The sequence below is a fragment of the Chenopodium album genome, chromosome 24 (genome assembly GCF_948465745.1).
Source record: "Chenopodium album chromosome 24, dcCheAlbu1.1, whole genome shotgun sequence".
Lineage (NCBI taxonomy): Eukaryota > Viridiplantae > Streptophyta > Magnoliopsida > Caryophyllales > Amaranthaceae > Chenopodium > Chenopodium album.
Window position 1 is genome coordinate 5,369,918 of NC_137857.1, and position 13,571 is coordinate 5,383,488.

The 13,571-nt window shown below is 32.6% G+C and overlaps 1 protein-coding gene across 1 annotated transcript; it reads left to right on the forward strand.

The window, feature by feature from the left end:
- The first annotated feature begins 2,123 nt into the window (after positions 1 to 2,123).
- Positions 2,124 to 4,191, forward strand: LOC145610438 (uncharacterized). Its single transcript, XM_081665780.1, has 8 exons — positions 2,124 to 2,239; positions 2,348 to 2,446; positions 2,534 to 2,593; positions 3,012 to 3,080; positions 3,165 to 3,239; positions 3,370 to 3,517; positions 3,604 to 3,808; positions 3,899 to 4,191. Exons 1-8 carry the CDS (start codon positions 2,124 to 2,126, stop codon positions 4,012 to 4,014), a joined length of 888 nt encoding a protein of 295 aa, XP_081521906.1. The 3' UTR covers positions 4,015 to 4,191.
- Positions 4,192 to 13,571: the final 9,380 nt, after the last annotated feature.

Consider the following 13,571-nt stretch of genomic DNA (forward strand, 5'->3'; position numbering starts at 1 on the left):
GGTTTCGACGGAAGGACAGAAGGAGTAATATGCACATTTGTTTCCAATCTGAGGCTGTATTTTGGGTTTGATATAAACTCCATTATAATCATGGCTCAACCAAGACATGTAACTTCCATTGACAATTTCACAATCAACTGGAAAATTCTCGGGCTTGGAGAATGGAATTTCCGCCATTAGTGTTTTCGCACAAATAAAACCCACTTCCTCTTTTCTCCCTTCTCTAATGGCTAATGGCTAATACCCTAATTTGTGGGGTCATAATACCCTATTTTTTGTGGGGTCATGTTACATGTACCGTGAGAAGCAAAGAGCAATGTGTACATAGTGTGAGGTGTGAGGTGTGAGGTGTGAGTGTGTAAGTGTAAGTGTGTAACCAAGTAATGTAGTGAGAGAGAGAGATGCATTTTTTATTTTTGAAATACAGGACTATTCTGCCCTCATTTGATGAATAGGGGTACAAGTCTGATACCTAATCCCATAAAATCAGGATGTAAAAATCACAGCTACACTAATACTCCGTACGTTTCAATAAGCATTCAAAGTTCAAACATAGGTACGGTAGAGACTAGAGAGATGAAAGGGGCAATGGCAGTTATGGCACTATGGCAGACATATATTTATACGCAATTTAAAAAGAATCACAAGATTAGTTTTTCAATAAAAGGGGTATTAATGCCTCAAGTGTACCTTGTACGTATGTACATTCACAATACTACCAAGTACGGAGTGTATTTTTTTTTAGGCACTCCATACAAATTACTATTTTGATCAAAGTAGATCAAATAAATATTGTAGCAAATAATCCTCCATATATTTTTTTTTATAACTGTGACACTGATATACTAAAATTATTAGTAAATACTAGTACGTGTAGGTGCATTTATCAAAAGTATTAGGAATGACTCAAATGAGAGAATAGAAAGAGTTGAAAAATTTAATAATGATACTCCCTCCGTCCCTAAATTACATTCCTACCTCTCTCTATTATGTGAGGAATGAATGCAAGAAATAGGAATGTAATCTAAGGATGAAGGGAGTACTCTTTAATATGATAATTTAATGATAGAATTGAAAAATATGAGGAAACAATATCCTAAAAATTACTCCGTACAAAAGTCTAGCTCCTAATACTTTCAAGATATTTTTGTTAGAAATGTCATGCAGTTTTTTTTCGAATATGGTTTGGTGCAGTTTGAGAAATCCCAAAACCAAATTAATATGATTTGGTTTCGGTTTTTTTATTTTAAGATTTGAAATACCAAAAACCGAAAATCAAACCGAATTATGGCCCTTATCCAAATGCCTAGCCCAATACTAAATTCTACCCTACATATATAAAGCCACAAAATAAAAAAATTAGGGGTGAGCTAAAATTTCGTGTACTCGAAATTAGAATCGGAACCAGTAGGACTTGACGGGTCCGAAACTGGAATTAGACCCGGTGGTTTCAATTTTGGGTGATAAATTAAGGTTCCGTTTATAATCGTTTTAAATTCCAATTCTAAAATTTTTGGAAACGAAACTAGTTGGGTACTTAGATAATTACCAATAATGCTAAACTAAATAAAAATATATTGAATGTACTCATATCTTTTTAGTAAAATAAAAATGTATTATTAATACTTAACATAAATATAAATAGATTTTTTTTTTAATAGACATAAATATAAATAGATTAATGCATATATAAACATAAGTATTAAACGTAACACAATGAAAATAACCAAAATAAGTATTATAATTCCCCTCAAAAAAAAAAAAAAAAAAAGTATAATAATTTGTTTATAATTATACTCCGTATTTAACAATTACGTATATAAATGGTTATTTGGAATCAGAACCAATACCCAATACTCGGTGGTTCCAATTCGAAGACCTAAATTTTAGGACTCAATTGAACCAAATCCAATACCAATTCCTAATTTTAGACCAATGTCTACTAATTACGGGTCGGATTCATAAAATTTAGATCGAGTATTCGGTTTGCTCACCCCCTCAAAACTGACATTAGGATATTACTTTACCTTCACCTTAGTAGTATTTTTTACGGATATAAAAAAAAATATCTACCCTTTTTGTTCTTTCATAATTTTATAATTTGGTGTCGGAAAACCAGGAAGATGGAAACAGAGCGGATGGAGAAGAAGATGAAAAATGCTTTCGTGAAAGAGGGGTCTGATCGAATGGAGAAGAAGCTCAAGACTGAGGCTGATTCTCAGAAGATGAACATACAAAGGTTAATTTTTTTTAGGGTTTATTTATTAATTCTGCAATTACATTTTGATTTTTTTAATATTTTGTTTTAAACCCTAATAATTTCAATTTAATTTAACTGGCTGATCAGTGAAGAGGACAATGATATATACTATGGCGAGGATTCTTATTCTTATCATTCTAGCAATGCTCATGATGATGATGATCTTGATGATACCGCCTCGTGTTTGTATGTTTATTTGCAAATTACTTTTTCAATTTTATATTTACAACCCCTTCAATTTCGAATCTTATTTGGCACCTGAATTATTTGCAGGGGAGATATTGTGATAGATGAAGAAGATTTAAAGTTTGACCCAGAAATTATATTACAAGGGTGCGTTTGTTTTCTTATCATTTTTATAAATAATTTCAATTTTATGATTATTGAATTTTAAGGGATTTGATTAGGACTACTGGACTAGTTTTGGAAATTATTGTACAGATAATAGTACAGTATAATAATAAGTATATATTGTAGTATCATTGTTTGCAAAATTTATTTGTTGTATACAATTACCATCAAATTAGGGTGATAGTAGTGGCAATTGCAGTAGAATTAGCAACAAGAACTGTGACAAGATTTCTTGATGCGTATCGACTTGATATAGAAAGTATGGCCTTCAAATTTTGAGAATGCATATCTTATGTGAGCTTTATGATTATAATTCATGATGTAGTGATGCACCGTTATTTTATTTTTTAATTTGAGTATTACTCCGTATTGTATTTAATTGTCGTATTTCATTTTGTAGCAAGAAGGTTTATCATACCGTTGAATGTGGCGGACTCAGTACACCGGAGATACGTGTTTTCCTGGAAGGGTAATTTTTTTTTTTTTTTTTTTTTCTTTTCATCACTTTGATATCGTTTAATTATATTGGTTTGGGGTCTTTCGAATTTTGCAGCTCGGAAATTTCGTTTCCCATTGATCAGGATAAACCCCTTCCAAAGGAGCTATATGATGCTCGTAGGCGTCATAGGTGCAATTTCATTATCATTTTGATCTGTTCGGTAACTATATAACTGCTTCCTAGCAGAGCTTGAATGTTATTAAACACTTTAATTTATACTTGTTTTATTTGTGGTGCATTATTGTTCTTGTGACTGCAGAGTCATCGCTGATCCATCTAAAAAAGAGTTTGATTATTTGGTCAAAGGGCGTGCCTTGGGTCAGATAGATTTAGCTTATAGAGATTTGCCAGAGCATGTTCAGTGTGAAATTGCTTCGCTTGCTTTGTCATATTTCAAAAATATGCAGGTTATTGTTTTTTATGTCTGTCCTGTATCCTAGTGATTATTTTCATACATTTTACTGATTATTTCTATTACTTTTATTATTGGAAGCTTGGTGATTATGAGTATGTGAGATGTGTTAAAACATCTGCGGCATTCTCACAATGCTTTGGGATTCATATGATCTTTGTTGCCCATCTACGAGGTGATAATTCTGATGGAAAACTTTTTTCCGTTCATCTGGCTACCGGTGATCCACCCAAGGTTCTTGATTGTCGTATTTTGAGCCCTATAGATGCACAATCTATGCGTACTGGTGATTCATTATCTCCATACTTTGTTGCTAAATTGTATCGTATTTCTTCACTAGCATAATTTGTTATTCTATTGTGTTTTGCTTGTTTAGGTAGACCTGTTTTCATGGGTGAAAGAGTTCCATTGAAAAAAAAGGATATAGCTTGTCGCTATTGTGCTCAAGAATTCAACCAGAACAAGAATGTGAATTTCGGTGCTACAATCTGATAATAGATTCAGTAGATTGGCCATCTTGGTTTAGAACTTTATGTAATGTTATATGACTATTTGGAGGTATCTTGGTATTAGAATTCTGCTGCTACTATCTGATCATAGATTCAGTAGATTGGTCTCTTGCTTTAGAACTTTATGTACTCCGTAGTGCTATATGACTAGTTGGAGGTATCCTGTGGAAATTTGCGACATGTTTTTTTGAGAGTATACTATTATCTACTTCAGGCTTCTATTTCAAATGTTTGGCACATTTCCAGCCTCGATGAACTCTGGTGTTTTTACTTGTGCTAGGCAATACATAATCTTTATGTTGTTTTAATTTTCTGGGGAAACAATCAAGTGGCTAGCCTGGTTGGCCCTCGAATTAGTGACGTCGATGGCAATTCCCTTACTATAGAGTATATTGGGTTGTGTTTGATTTCGCTGTTGATGTGGTCATATCATCATGATAAGCTTTACCTGAGGGTTGGTTGGAAAGAGAAGGGAAATGAACAAGAAATGAAGAATAGCCTAACCTGCGATTCTGGAAATTCCAGGCTTGGGCAGAAACTTTTGGGCTGATTATTATTTTTATATAAATTTTGCCTTTGGACAGCCCTTACTCCCTCTTAGCCCACAACTACTGAACTATGTTTAAAATTCAGACTAAAGACTCACTTTCGGACCAAAAAATACGGAGTAGTTGGCTATCACGTCTTGAAGACTCGAATACAAGCTTTGGCCCTTTGAACCTGGCTCAGGTCTAGTCAGGCCGATCGGGTCAAACATAGCTTCTTTTTTATTATTATTATTAATATTATTTTTTTCAAAATATTAAAGGGAAATACAACTTCATTTTTTGGAAAAAGAAAATACGTTTTTTGAAAAATAATACTTCGTATATGGAAAAAAAAGAAAATACTGTAATAATCTCAACTTTGTTCGATTTACATTAAATAATCTCAACTTTTACTTGCGTCTTTTTTTTATCTAATATAACATATCATATAATCATATAACTAATACTCCGTATATAAAGCTAAACTAATACTCCGTATATAAAGCTAAACTTTTAATCAAGTATCTATTTAAAAATTTAAGTCTCATTTTATCTCTCTAGCGTTCTCTCTCTCCCCGAAAAAACCCTACCGTCTCTCTCAAAATCTCTCCGGCCATGAGGCTCGCCGGCGGGTGTACGGCTCACCGCCCATGCCACAACGTCGGCGAGCCTCCGATCTACCTCCTTAGGGTTTTTTTTCTTTTTTCGTTTTGGTTTTTTGTCCGGTCGACCTAGCAATTTGCGCCGCTCCCCCTTTTCGGCCGCCGCTATTCCTCACCGGCCTTGTAGCCGGCTTGCCGCCGCTCTTCTTCTCCGCTTCCCCACCATATCTCTACTCCACCGCCTTGGCCGTCGTCGCGACGTTTTGCAGGAGAACGGGGAGGGAGAGTTATCTCCCACTGAGTCCCTCGCGTAGGGCCGTTCTCAGTCTGGTGTTTCCAGCCGTCGTTGTCGCGGTTCAGGGGTGTGTGGGGTTTGGGCTTCTCGGGCGGGTCCCTGCGGATCGGGCTTACCTGTACGGTGGTATGTGGGTTGGGTTGGTGAACCTCGGTGCTTGGATGGTGGTACTCGGATTGGCTGCGGGGTCGTTTGCTAGGGTTTCGTTTGTAGTTCTCGTTTTTAATTTTCATTTTGTTTCTTATTTTAGTCGTTGTGTGTGTTGTTTTTTCGGGTTTGTTATTTTTTCTTCTTGTGTGGTGCGTTTGTGTGCTATGGGGTGTGCAGATCGGTGTGCCGATCTTCTGGTGTAGGATTTGAGCCGGGTTTTTTTTGGCTATGGGGCTTTGGTTTGATATTCTTTTGGTTTAGGCTTAAGGGTTATACTTCCAAGCTGGAGTCCGTGTTTGAATCGGAGATTGTATTGTCAATGGTGAAGTGTACGACACCAAGTTTGATTTCAGGTCGAGGAGTACAGGATTCTGGGTCAATGAAGGTTCACGTCAGAAACTACAGCTTATTGCCAGACCCCCTTGCAAGAGGCTGCATTGGACAACGTTATATGAGTCAAGGGTATTTCAGAAAGTCATTTTGCGCGTGCAATTGTAGTTTATTTTATTCCGATTGAAATTATTTCATTTGCCTTTGTATTGTTCGATTACGATTTCTTATGTAAGTGCCGTATGGCTTATTATTAATGAATTTTAATCTTCCCCCTCAAAAAAAAAAAAAAAAAAAGCTAAACTTTTAATCAGCGCACGAGATAGCGACACTTGGCATTCCAGCGTTTTGCCAAGTGTAGTGCCACGTTGATTACATTTAGATAGACTTCATAAGATAAATTAATTAGTTTAGATTTCTATTTTCAATCAAAGTTGGATAGAATTTTAGAAAAATTGTTAGTTGAAAGTTTTATTTATGATAAAATACCAATATTTCATAGGTATAAATTGAATTATATTTTATTAAAAAAATATTAGATCATAACTCTAAAAAATTTCATATGTATAAATTGAATTATAATTTTAGTCAAAAAAATATTAAATTATATCTCTAAAAAAAATATCAATATTATTATTAGTCATTTACCTGCCTACTGCATAATTTAAATCGTTATAAAAGCACATCAATTCCTAACTAATTTTGTACTTAGAGATATATTTTGAAATTTGACGTATAGATTAAAAAATGTATCTCAAAATTTAATAAACAACACAGGCATCGTTCTGGGCACAAAACTAGTATATATAAAGGGGAGTTTTTTCCCGAGTTTTTAGAGATATAATGTAGGATTTAATTTTCTTAACGCGCACGTAGGATTACAAATTTTGTTGTAGCCAATAAAATAAGAGATTATTAATTTCTTTTAAAATAAGGTAAGTAAAATTGGCGAATGTTTAAGTTTAAATTAATTAAATATAAAATATTATCTTTTGATATTATAAATTTTATATAAATATATAACAAATTTTAGCACATACATAAAAAGAATTATAAAAAAAAAGAAAAGAAAAAAAATGATATATATATATATATGTGTATATATATGTACATATATATATATATATGTATATATATGTATATATATATATATATATATATATATATATATATATATATATATATGTATACATACATATATATATGTATACCTTTACCGTACTAGCCCCATCCCCTCTTCCCCACTCCCCACCTACCAGAAAACCGCCACCTCTTATGTTTGGTCAACCTAAGGATTTTGGCACCCACCCCTTCCTTGTTAACTTTCTTTATCCCTTCCCCACCCAATGGTTCGTCACGGCTCCAACATTAGGGTAATTTAAGGCGATTTCCCGTTGGGTGAGGGTGGGTTTAAGGCGGTTTTAGGGTGGTGGATATATTTTGGGGGTGGGTTTAAGGGGTTTTAGGTGGTCTTGGAGTGGGGTTTCAAGTTTGGGGTGGTTCGGGGGTAGGGTTGGGGAGGGGGGATGTTCTGATAAAGTGGATGTGGAAGGAGGGTGATTTCGGGGGCGTGGTGGTGGGCAGGGGTTGGTCGTCGGGGATAAGGGTGAGTTAAGGGGGGTGGTTATAGGCTAGGTTGTTTAATTTTTTTTATCAATTTATTTTTAAAACCACTCACATGTCGACACGTGTTAAGTAACCTATAATAATACAAATTTTCCAAAATTGATAACCCAAAATCCAATCAAGGTGGCCGAAATTTTTGAGCTTCCGTAAATCCAAAATTTCGGACATCCTTGTAGTATTTAGGGAAATATTTTGCTAGATTTTAAGGCTTAAAAATAATTGTGTAAAGAATATTTATTGCATAAAATAATTAATTAAAAAGATACCTATTATTCACTAAATTAATTAACCTAGAAAATTAGATTTTCCACACTAGGAAAATATGAAAATCTTAGTTAATCATTAGGAAATTTCGGACCTATTAATTAAATAATCAGATATAATTTGTGCTTTAATTAAAATATCCAAAATTAATCCCTTTTTTTTTAAAAAAAAAAAAAGGATAAATAGATAATAAATCTTATCCAAAATCCAAAAATAATAATGGAGTTTTAAAGTACTTTTGGAGCCAAAATTCAAATATCATTTTGGCACTAAAATTATATTCCAATAGTAAATTAAATTACTAAATATACCATTTTCAGAGAATACTAATTAATTAATTAGAAAATACATTTAAAAATACGGGGTATTATGCTTTTCAATAAACATTTACCAAATTATACTTTTGATGTTGAATTATTTGTTCATCCCCAGCCCTCATTTCATTTGAATCGAATAGTTATAACAAATGTAAATATCATCTATATTCTTACATTGAGTATTGATCAACCACATAATACATCAACTTAGCTTGTAATTTCATAATCATCTTAATGATAAAATCATGGGGTACAAAGATGACAATCAAGTGTAATGAATAGTTTTTAAAGTCTACATTAATTAAAACTTTGTACATGCTCTTTATTCTTACATCACATATATATATAACTTGGTAACTAAAAACAGGAAATTGGAAACATAAAGGAAACTAAAACAGGAAACTGGAAACAAATCATAATAACTTCGTTGCTTTGGCTAACTACATAACAAAAACTAAGAGACCACCTATTTGATACAAGAAGTCTTTTTTTTATTAATTCAAAATGGGGGTACTACAACTGTACCTTTCTGTACCCCCTTAGATCCACCACTAGTTAGAGTTTAGGAGGGTGGTCGCCGGCGAGGGTAAAGGGGAAGATGAAGGGGTCGGTTCGGCGGTGGAGGCTGGTCGACGGGGGTGAGGGGTTTTAGGTGACGGTTGGGGATAGGGAAAGGGGTTGCTGCCATGGGAGGGGGAGAAAGAAATGGTGGCTGATTGGTGGTGGTGAGGGTGGTTTTTTTTTTTTTAAAAAAAAAAATTATAAATTAACTTAATTACTATATAGGTTTGTGAGAGTTATAAATAATTAGAAGAATTAAGGGGAAATTAATGATTAATTGAGTGATTAGAGATTTGAGGTTGTCCTCAACAAAAAAAAAAAATTTACAATCTGGTTTTTAGTTGCCAAAAATTTTCTATAAGGTTGTTTTCCAACAAAAAAGTTGTTACAAATGGTTTTTTCTGACAAAATTCTCAAAATGAAAACACAGTAGAGAAGTGAAGAATGTCAAAAGCACATAAAAACTGCAATGGAGAAATCGAACATAGCAAGATTCTTTGATGGAAAAAGAAGATACATTATGCGAATCAAACACGAGCTAAGGGGTCAATCAAAATCGACATTGGAAATTACTTTAGTACCTCCAGACATGGATCAGTCAAAATTGACATTATTATTGCTTCAGTACCCCAGATAGGGATTACTCAAAATTAGGGATGAGCTAAAATTTCGTGTACCCGAAATTGGAATCGGAACCGGTTAGGACCTGGCGGGTCCAGAACCGGAATTGGACCGGGTGATTTCAATTTCGGGAAATACAATAAGGACTCAGTTAAAATCGGTTTCAATTTCAACTCTAAACTTTTTGGAAACTGTAGGCGTCGTTCGAAGCGCGCCTACGTAAGCATGTTGTGAATATGCTTGGCACTCATAGGAAGTGGGAATTGACATATACGATTAGGGACACGATTAGGGACAAGGAAAGTAGGGAGCCGCCAACAAGTTTTTAAGGAACTTGTAAACCGTTCACGGATCATAAAAGGCAACCACGATTAAGGGACAACGAAAGGCAACAACGATTGACCCGTGAAGGTTACACCCCATTCATAATCCATGAGATTACTAACTCCATATGGTTCGGAACCATAAAAGGAGGATCGGGGATGATGGTACGAAGTGAGTCATGGAGTCACATTCGCCCGTATTGGCCTCTACTCGATTCTTATTGTGAAAAGTATTCCTGTGATCTCAAAGGCATGCAAACAAAGATTCAATTTGCTCCAAACTATTATTAAGCTAAATTGGTTGAATATTAATGCAACATATAATTCTAATATATTGTGATCACTTGATTAAACAACAAGATTAAAAAGAAACCTAAACAGGTTGTCCAAATTATCTTATTAGGCGTGATTTTCAATTACATATTCCCTTTAAACATGCAATATGGTGATCATAAAATAATAGAACAAACATTAATATTGGAAGCAATCTAACAATAATAGCGTTAATCAAATCAAATAATAATCCTCATCATGATATTAGCAATAAGAAATAATAATGAGAGTAATTAAGTGATTAATTACTCACTTTTGCGATTTTTTGAAATTGCTACATCATGAATAAACTGTTAGTAACTTCAATAAAAATAAATCAAATTGAAATTAAATTAAATAAAAAGTAAAGTTGATTTGGTCCAAACCCTCAGTTAATTCTACCTTTCCCGTCTTGGTTTAAATATAGAACTTCGGGTATTGTATGGACTTTTAGAGTGCTTAAGGGATGTATTATAAGAGAATAGGGTGGCTAGAATTTAGGCTAGATCAAGAGAATGATTTTTGGTGTAGGGAGAGAGAATAATTTTTGGTGTAGAAGAAAGAAAGAGAGAAGGATTAGGATGATTTGGTGATCAAGCTTGTTGATGATTAAAAAGGGGAGATATGACCTCTATTTATAGGGAAAAAAGAGAGGTCGAATCAAGAAAAGATAAGAATTCGAATCGGATAAAACTCTTGCGATAGACAGCAGTTTTTGCGGTTTTTGTTTTTATCATATCTTTTGATCCAGAAATCGGAATAAGATGAATAAGATATCGTTGGAAAGCCCTTGAAGTCTACTTTATAACCCAATTAGAATCAGATTAAAATATTATGTAGAATAGAAGATATAGCCGAAATAGTGGGACGGTTTCAGTTTTGGATAGAGTTTCGTATTTCTTTTATATCTTTTTCGTTATAGCTCGGAATTAATATTATAATATATATCATTGGAAAGATAATTTCAAGAGCTATCCAACCATCTAAGAATCAGATAAAAACAGTGAGGAACGGAAATAATATCTGTCAATCTTTGAACGTCTTTCAATTCGAATAGAATTACTAGAGGAGTTTTATTTTATTTCAAACTCTTTAATCTTATCTTTTCAAAAAGAATAATTAAGATCTTTTAGAAGCTTATAGAAGCTTCCAATTAATCCTAATTGGATTAGGAGTGGGATTAAATCCTTTGGACCCTCCACATGATCATTGGGTCGTAGGTAAGGTGGGCTTAGGTTCGGTTTGGACTCAGTTTAGTATTTTAGCCATAACTTATTCGTTATAACTCGGATTTGGGCTTATAATATATCGTTGGAAATCTCTTTTAAATCCCCATCCAAATATTTAACAATTGGAGCCAGATTATGGACCAAAATAAACTGGTCTAAACGTTTTTTTAAAAAGGACACGAAATGAATGATTTTAATGGACACGAAATGAATTATTTTAGGTTTAAAGGCACGAAATGAGGAAAATAAGTTATGGTTTGGGAAAATGGGCTAGGAATTGGGTTGTTTTAAGAAATGTATTGAATATGAACCTGGATTTAAGCACTCTAAAGATTACATACTCAACCCGACCAATAATGGCGGTGAAAAGTTGTTCATCATCGGGTTTGGTTTTGGGGAGACATTTTTAGGTGTCTACAGAAACAGAACTAGTTGGGTATGGTACTCGGTTACCAATATATGTTAAACTAAATAAAAATATGTTGAATGTATGTTTTTAGTAAAATAGAATTGTATTATTAATAGGTTATCAAAATAAAAAAAGTATTATTAATACCTAATATCAATCATCAATAATCATCAATAACCTATACTAAAAGTGAACCTAAAATGACACTTGTCACGATGTCATTAAAAATTTTTCCGCTAATTTTATTCTTCTTTATATATATATATATAGAGGAAGGCTCATGTAAGAACCCTCCTCTATATAAGAATCCAATCTTATATAAGAACCAATCTCAGCCCTTTATTAGTTTTGATCTAACCATCTAAAATGATCCTTTAGTAATGGCATTTCTGTAATTTTGAGAATTTCGTATTTAGAACATAGAAAAAAAAATTTAGAACATAAGTAGAAAAAATTTAGAACGTAAGTAGAAAAAATTTAGAACATAAGCAGAAAATTTTAGAACAAAAGAAAAATAATTTAAAAGATAGCAAAAATTTAGAACATAAACAACCAAAAAATTAAGTTAGAACATAAGATTAATAATTTAGAACATAAGTTGAAAAAAATAATCGTAGCATAGGCAAAAATTAATAACATAATCTGAAAAAAATAATTTAGAACATAGAAAACATTTAGAACATAAGCTGAAAAAATAATTTAGAACATAGGAACATATTTAGAACATAATCTAAAAACAATTTAGAACATTAAAAATAATTTGGAACATACGTAGAAAAAATTTATACTATATGAAAAACTTTAGAATATAAGCTGAAAAAATAATTTAGAACATAGAAAAAAAATTTAGAATATAAGCTGAAAAAAATAATTTAGAACATAGGAACAAATTTAGAACATTGGAAAAATTTTGGAACATAAGTAAGAAAATTTTTCGAATATAGGAAAAACTTTAGAACATAAGTTGAAAAAAGTTTAGAACATAGGAAAAAGTTTAGAACATAATTAGAGTTCTTACATAAGAAAGGGTTCTTATATAAGGTGGGGTTCTTACCGGATCCCTCCCCTATATATATATAATACTAGGAATCTTTTAATTACACATATAGTAACATAGATTAAAATTAAGTATGGAAATATATCAATATCCAAGATTATTATAATACTATCAAATTTTTTTCCCCCTTCAACTTAAAATTTATTTTAATTTAAAATAGAAAAATTTATTTTGGTAGCCTAAATTATACATAACGTTTATACTACAACTTAACAAAATCATTTTTAAAGTTTATTATATTATACATAACGTTTATACTACAACTTAACAAAATCATTTTATTATATTATACTCCTTCGTTTTTTTATAAGTTTTAGTTGGATTTGCACATTTTTCGAGACTATTATTACCGTGCATGACACGGGACTTAACCTAGTTCTAACATAAATACAAATAGATTAATGCATATATAAACATAAGTATTAAACGTGACAAAATGAAAATAACTGGAATAAGTACTCCCTCCGTCCCGTTTTGATAGTCCCTTATGGGCATTTTTACGGGAATTAATAAACACAAATAAGAGTAGTAAAAGTACATTGAAAAAGTAAATTGACATTGCGTATGCAAAAAAGTAGAGAAAGAAAGTAATAAAAGTACATGGGAAAACAAAACTTACATGGAAAATTTAAATTTGCACAAATATTGTTGCAAGTTGGAGAGAAATTTGGTAAAAAAATTAATACTACTGATAGTTGTTGGAAAAAGCAAATAGAGTGAACATTTTGGGACTAAAATTTGCCCATAAGGGACTATCAAAAGGAGACGGAGGGTTTATTATTTATTTCGGTTCATAACATTTTGATGGAGTACCCGGTTTGCTCACCCCTCAAAATTGACATAAGGATATTACTTTAGTAACCCCATCACATTGTTTTTCACCCCTTATTGTTCTTTCACTTCATAATTTTATAATT

Bases quoted from the DNA above. Each gene is read 5' to 3' on its own strand.
- LOC145610438 (XM_081665780.1), top strand. From the start codon at position 2,124: ATGGAAACAGAGCGGATGGAGAAGAAGATGAAAAATGCTTTCGTGAAA. The intron at 2,240-2,347 runs GTTAATTTTTTT...CTGGCTGATCAG, and splicing joins CAGAAGATGAACATACAAAG to TGAAGAGGACAATGATATAT. The intron at 3,081-3,164 runs GTAATTTTTTTT...CGAATTTTGCAG, and splicing joins ATACGTGTTTTCCTGGAAGG to CTCGGAAATTTCGTTTCCCA.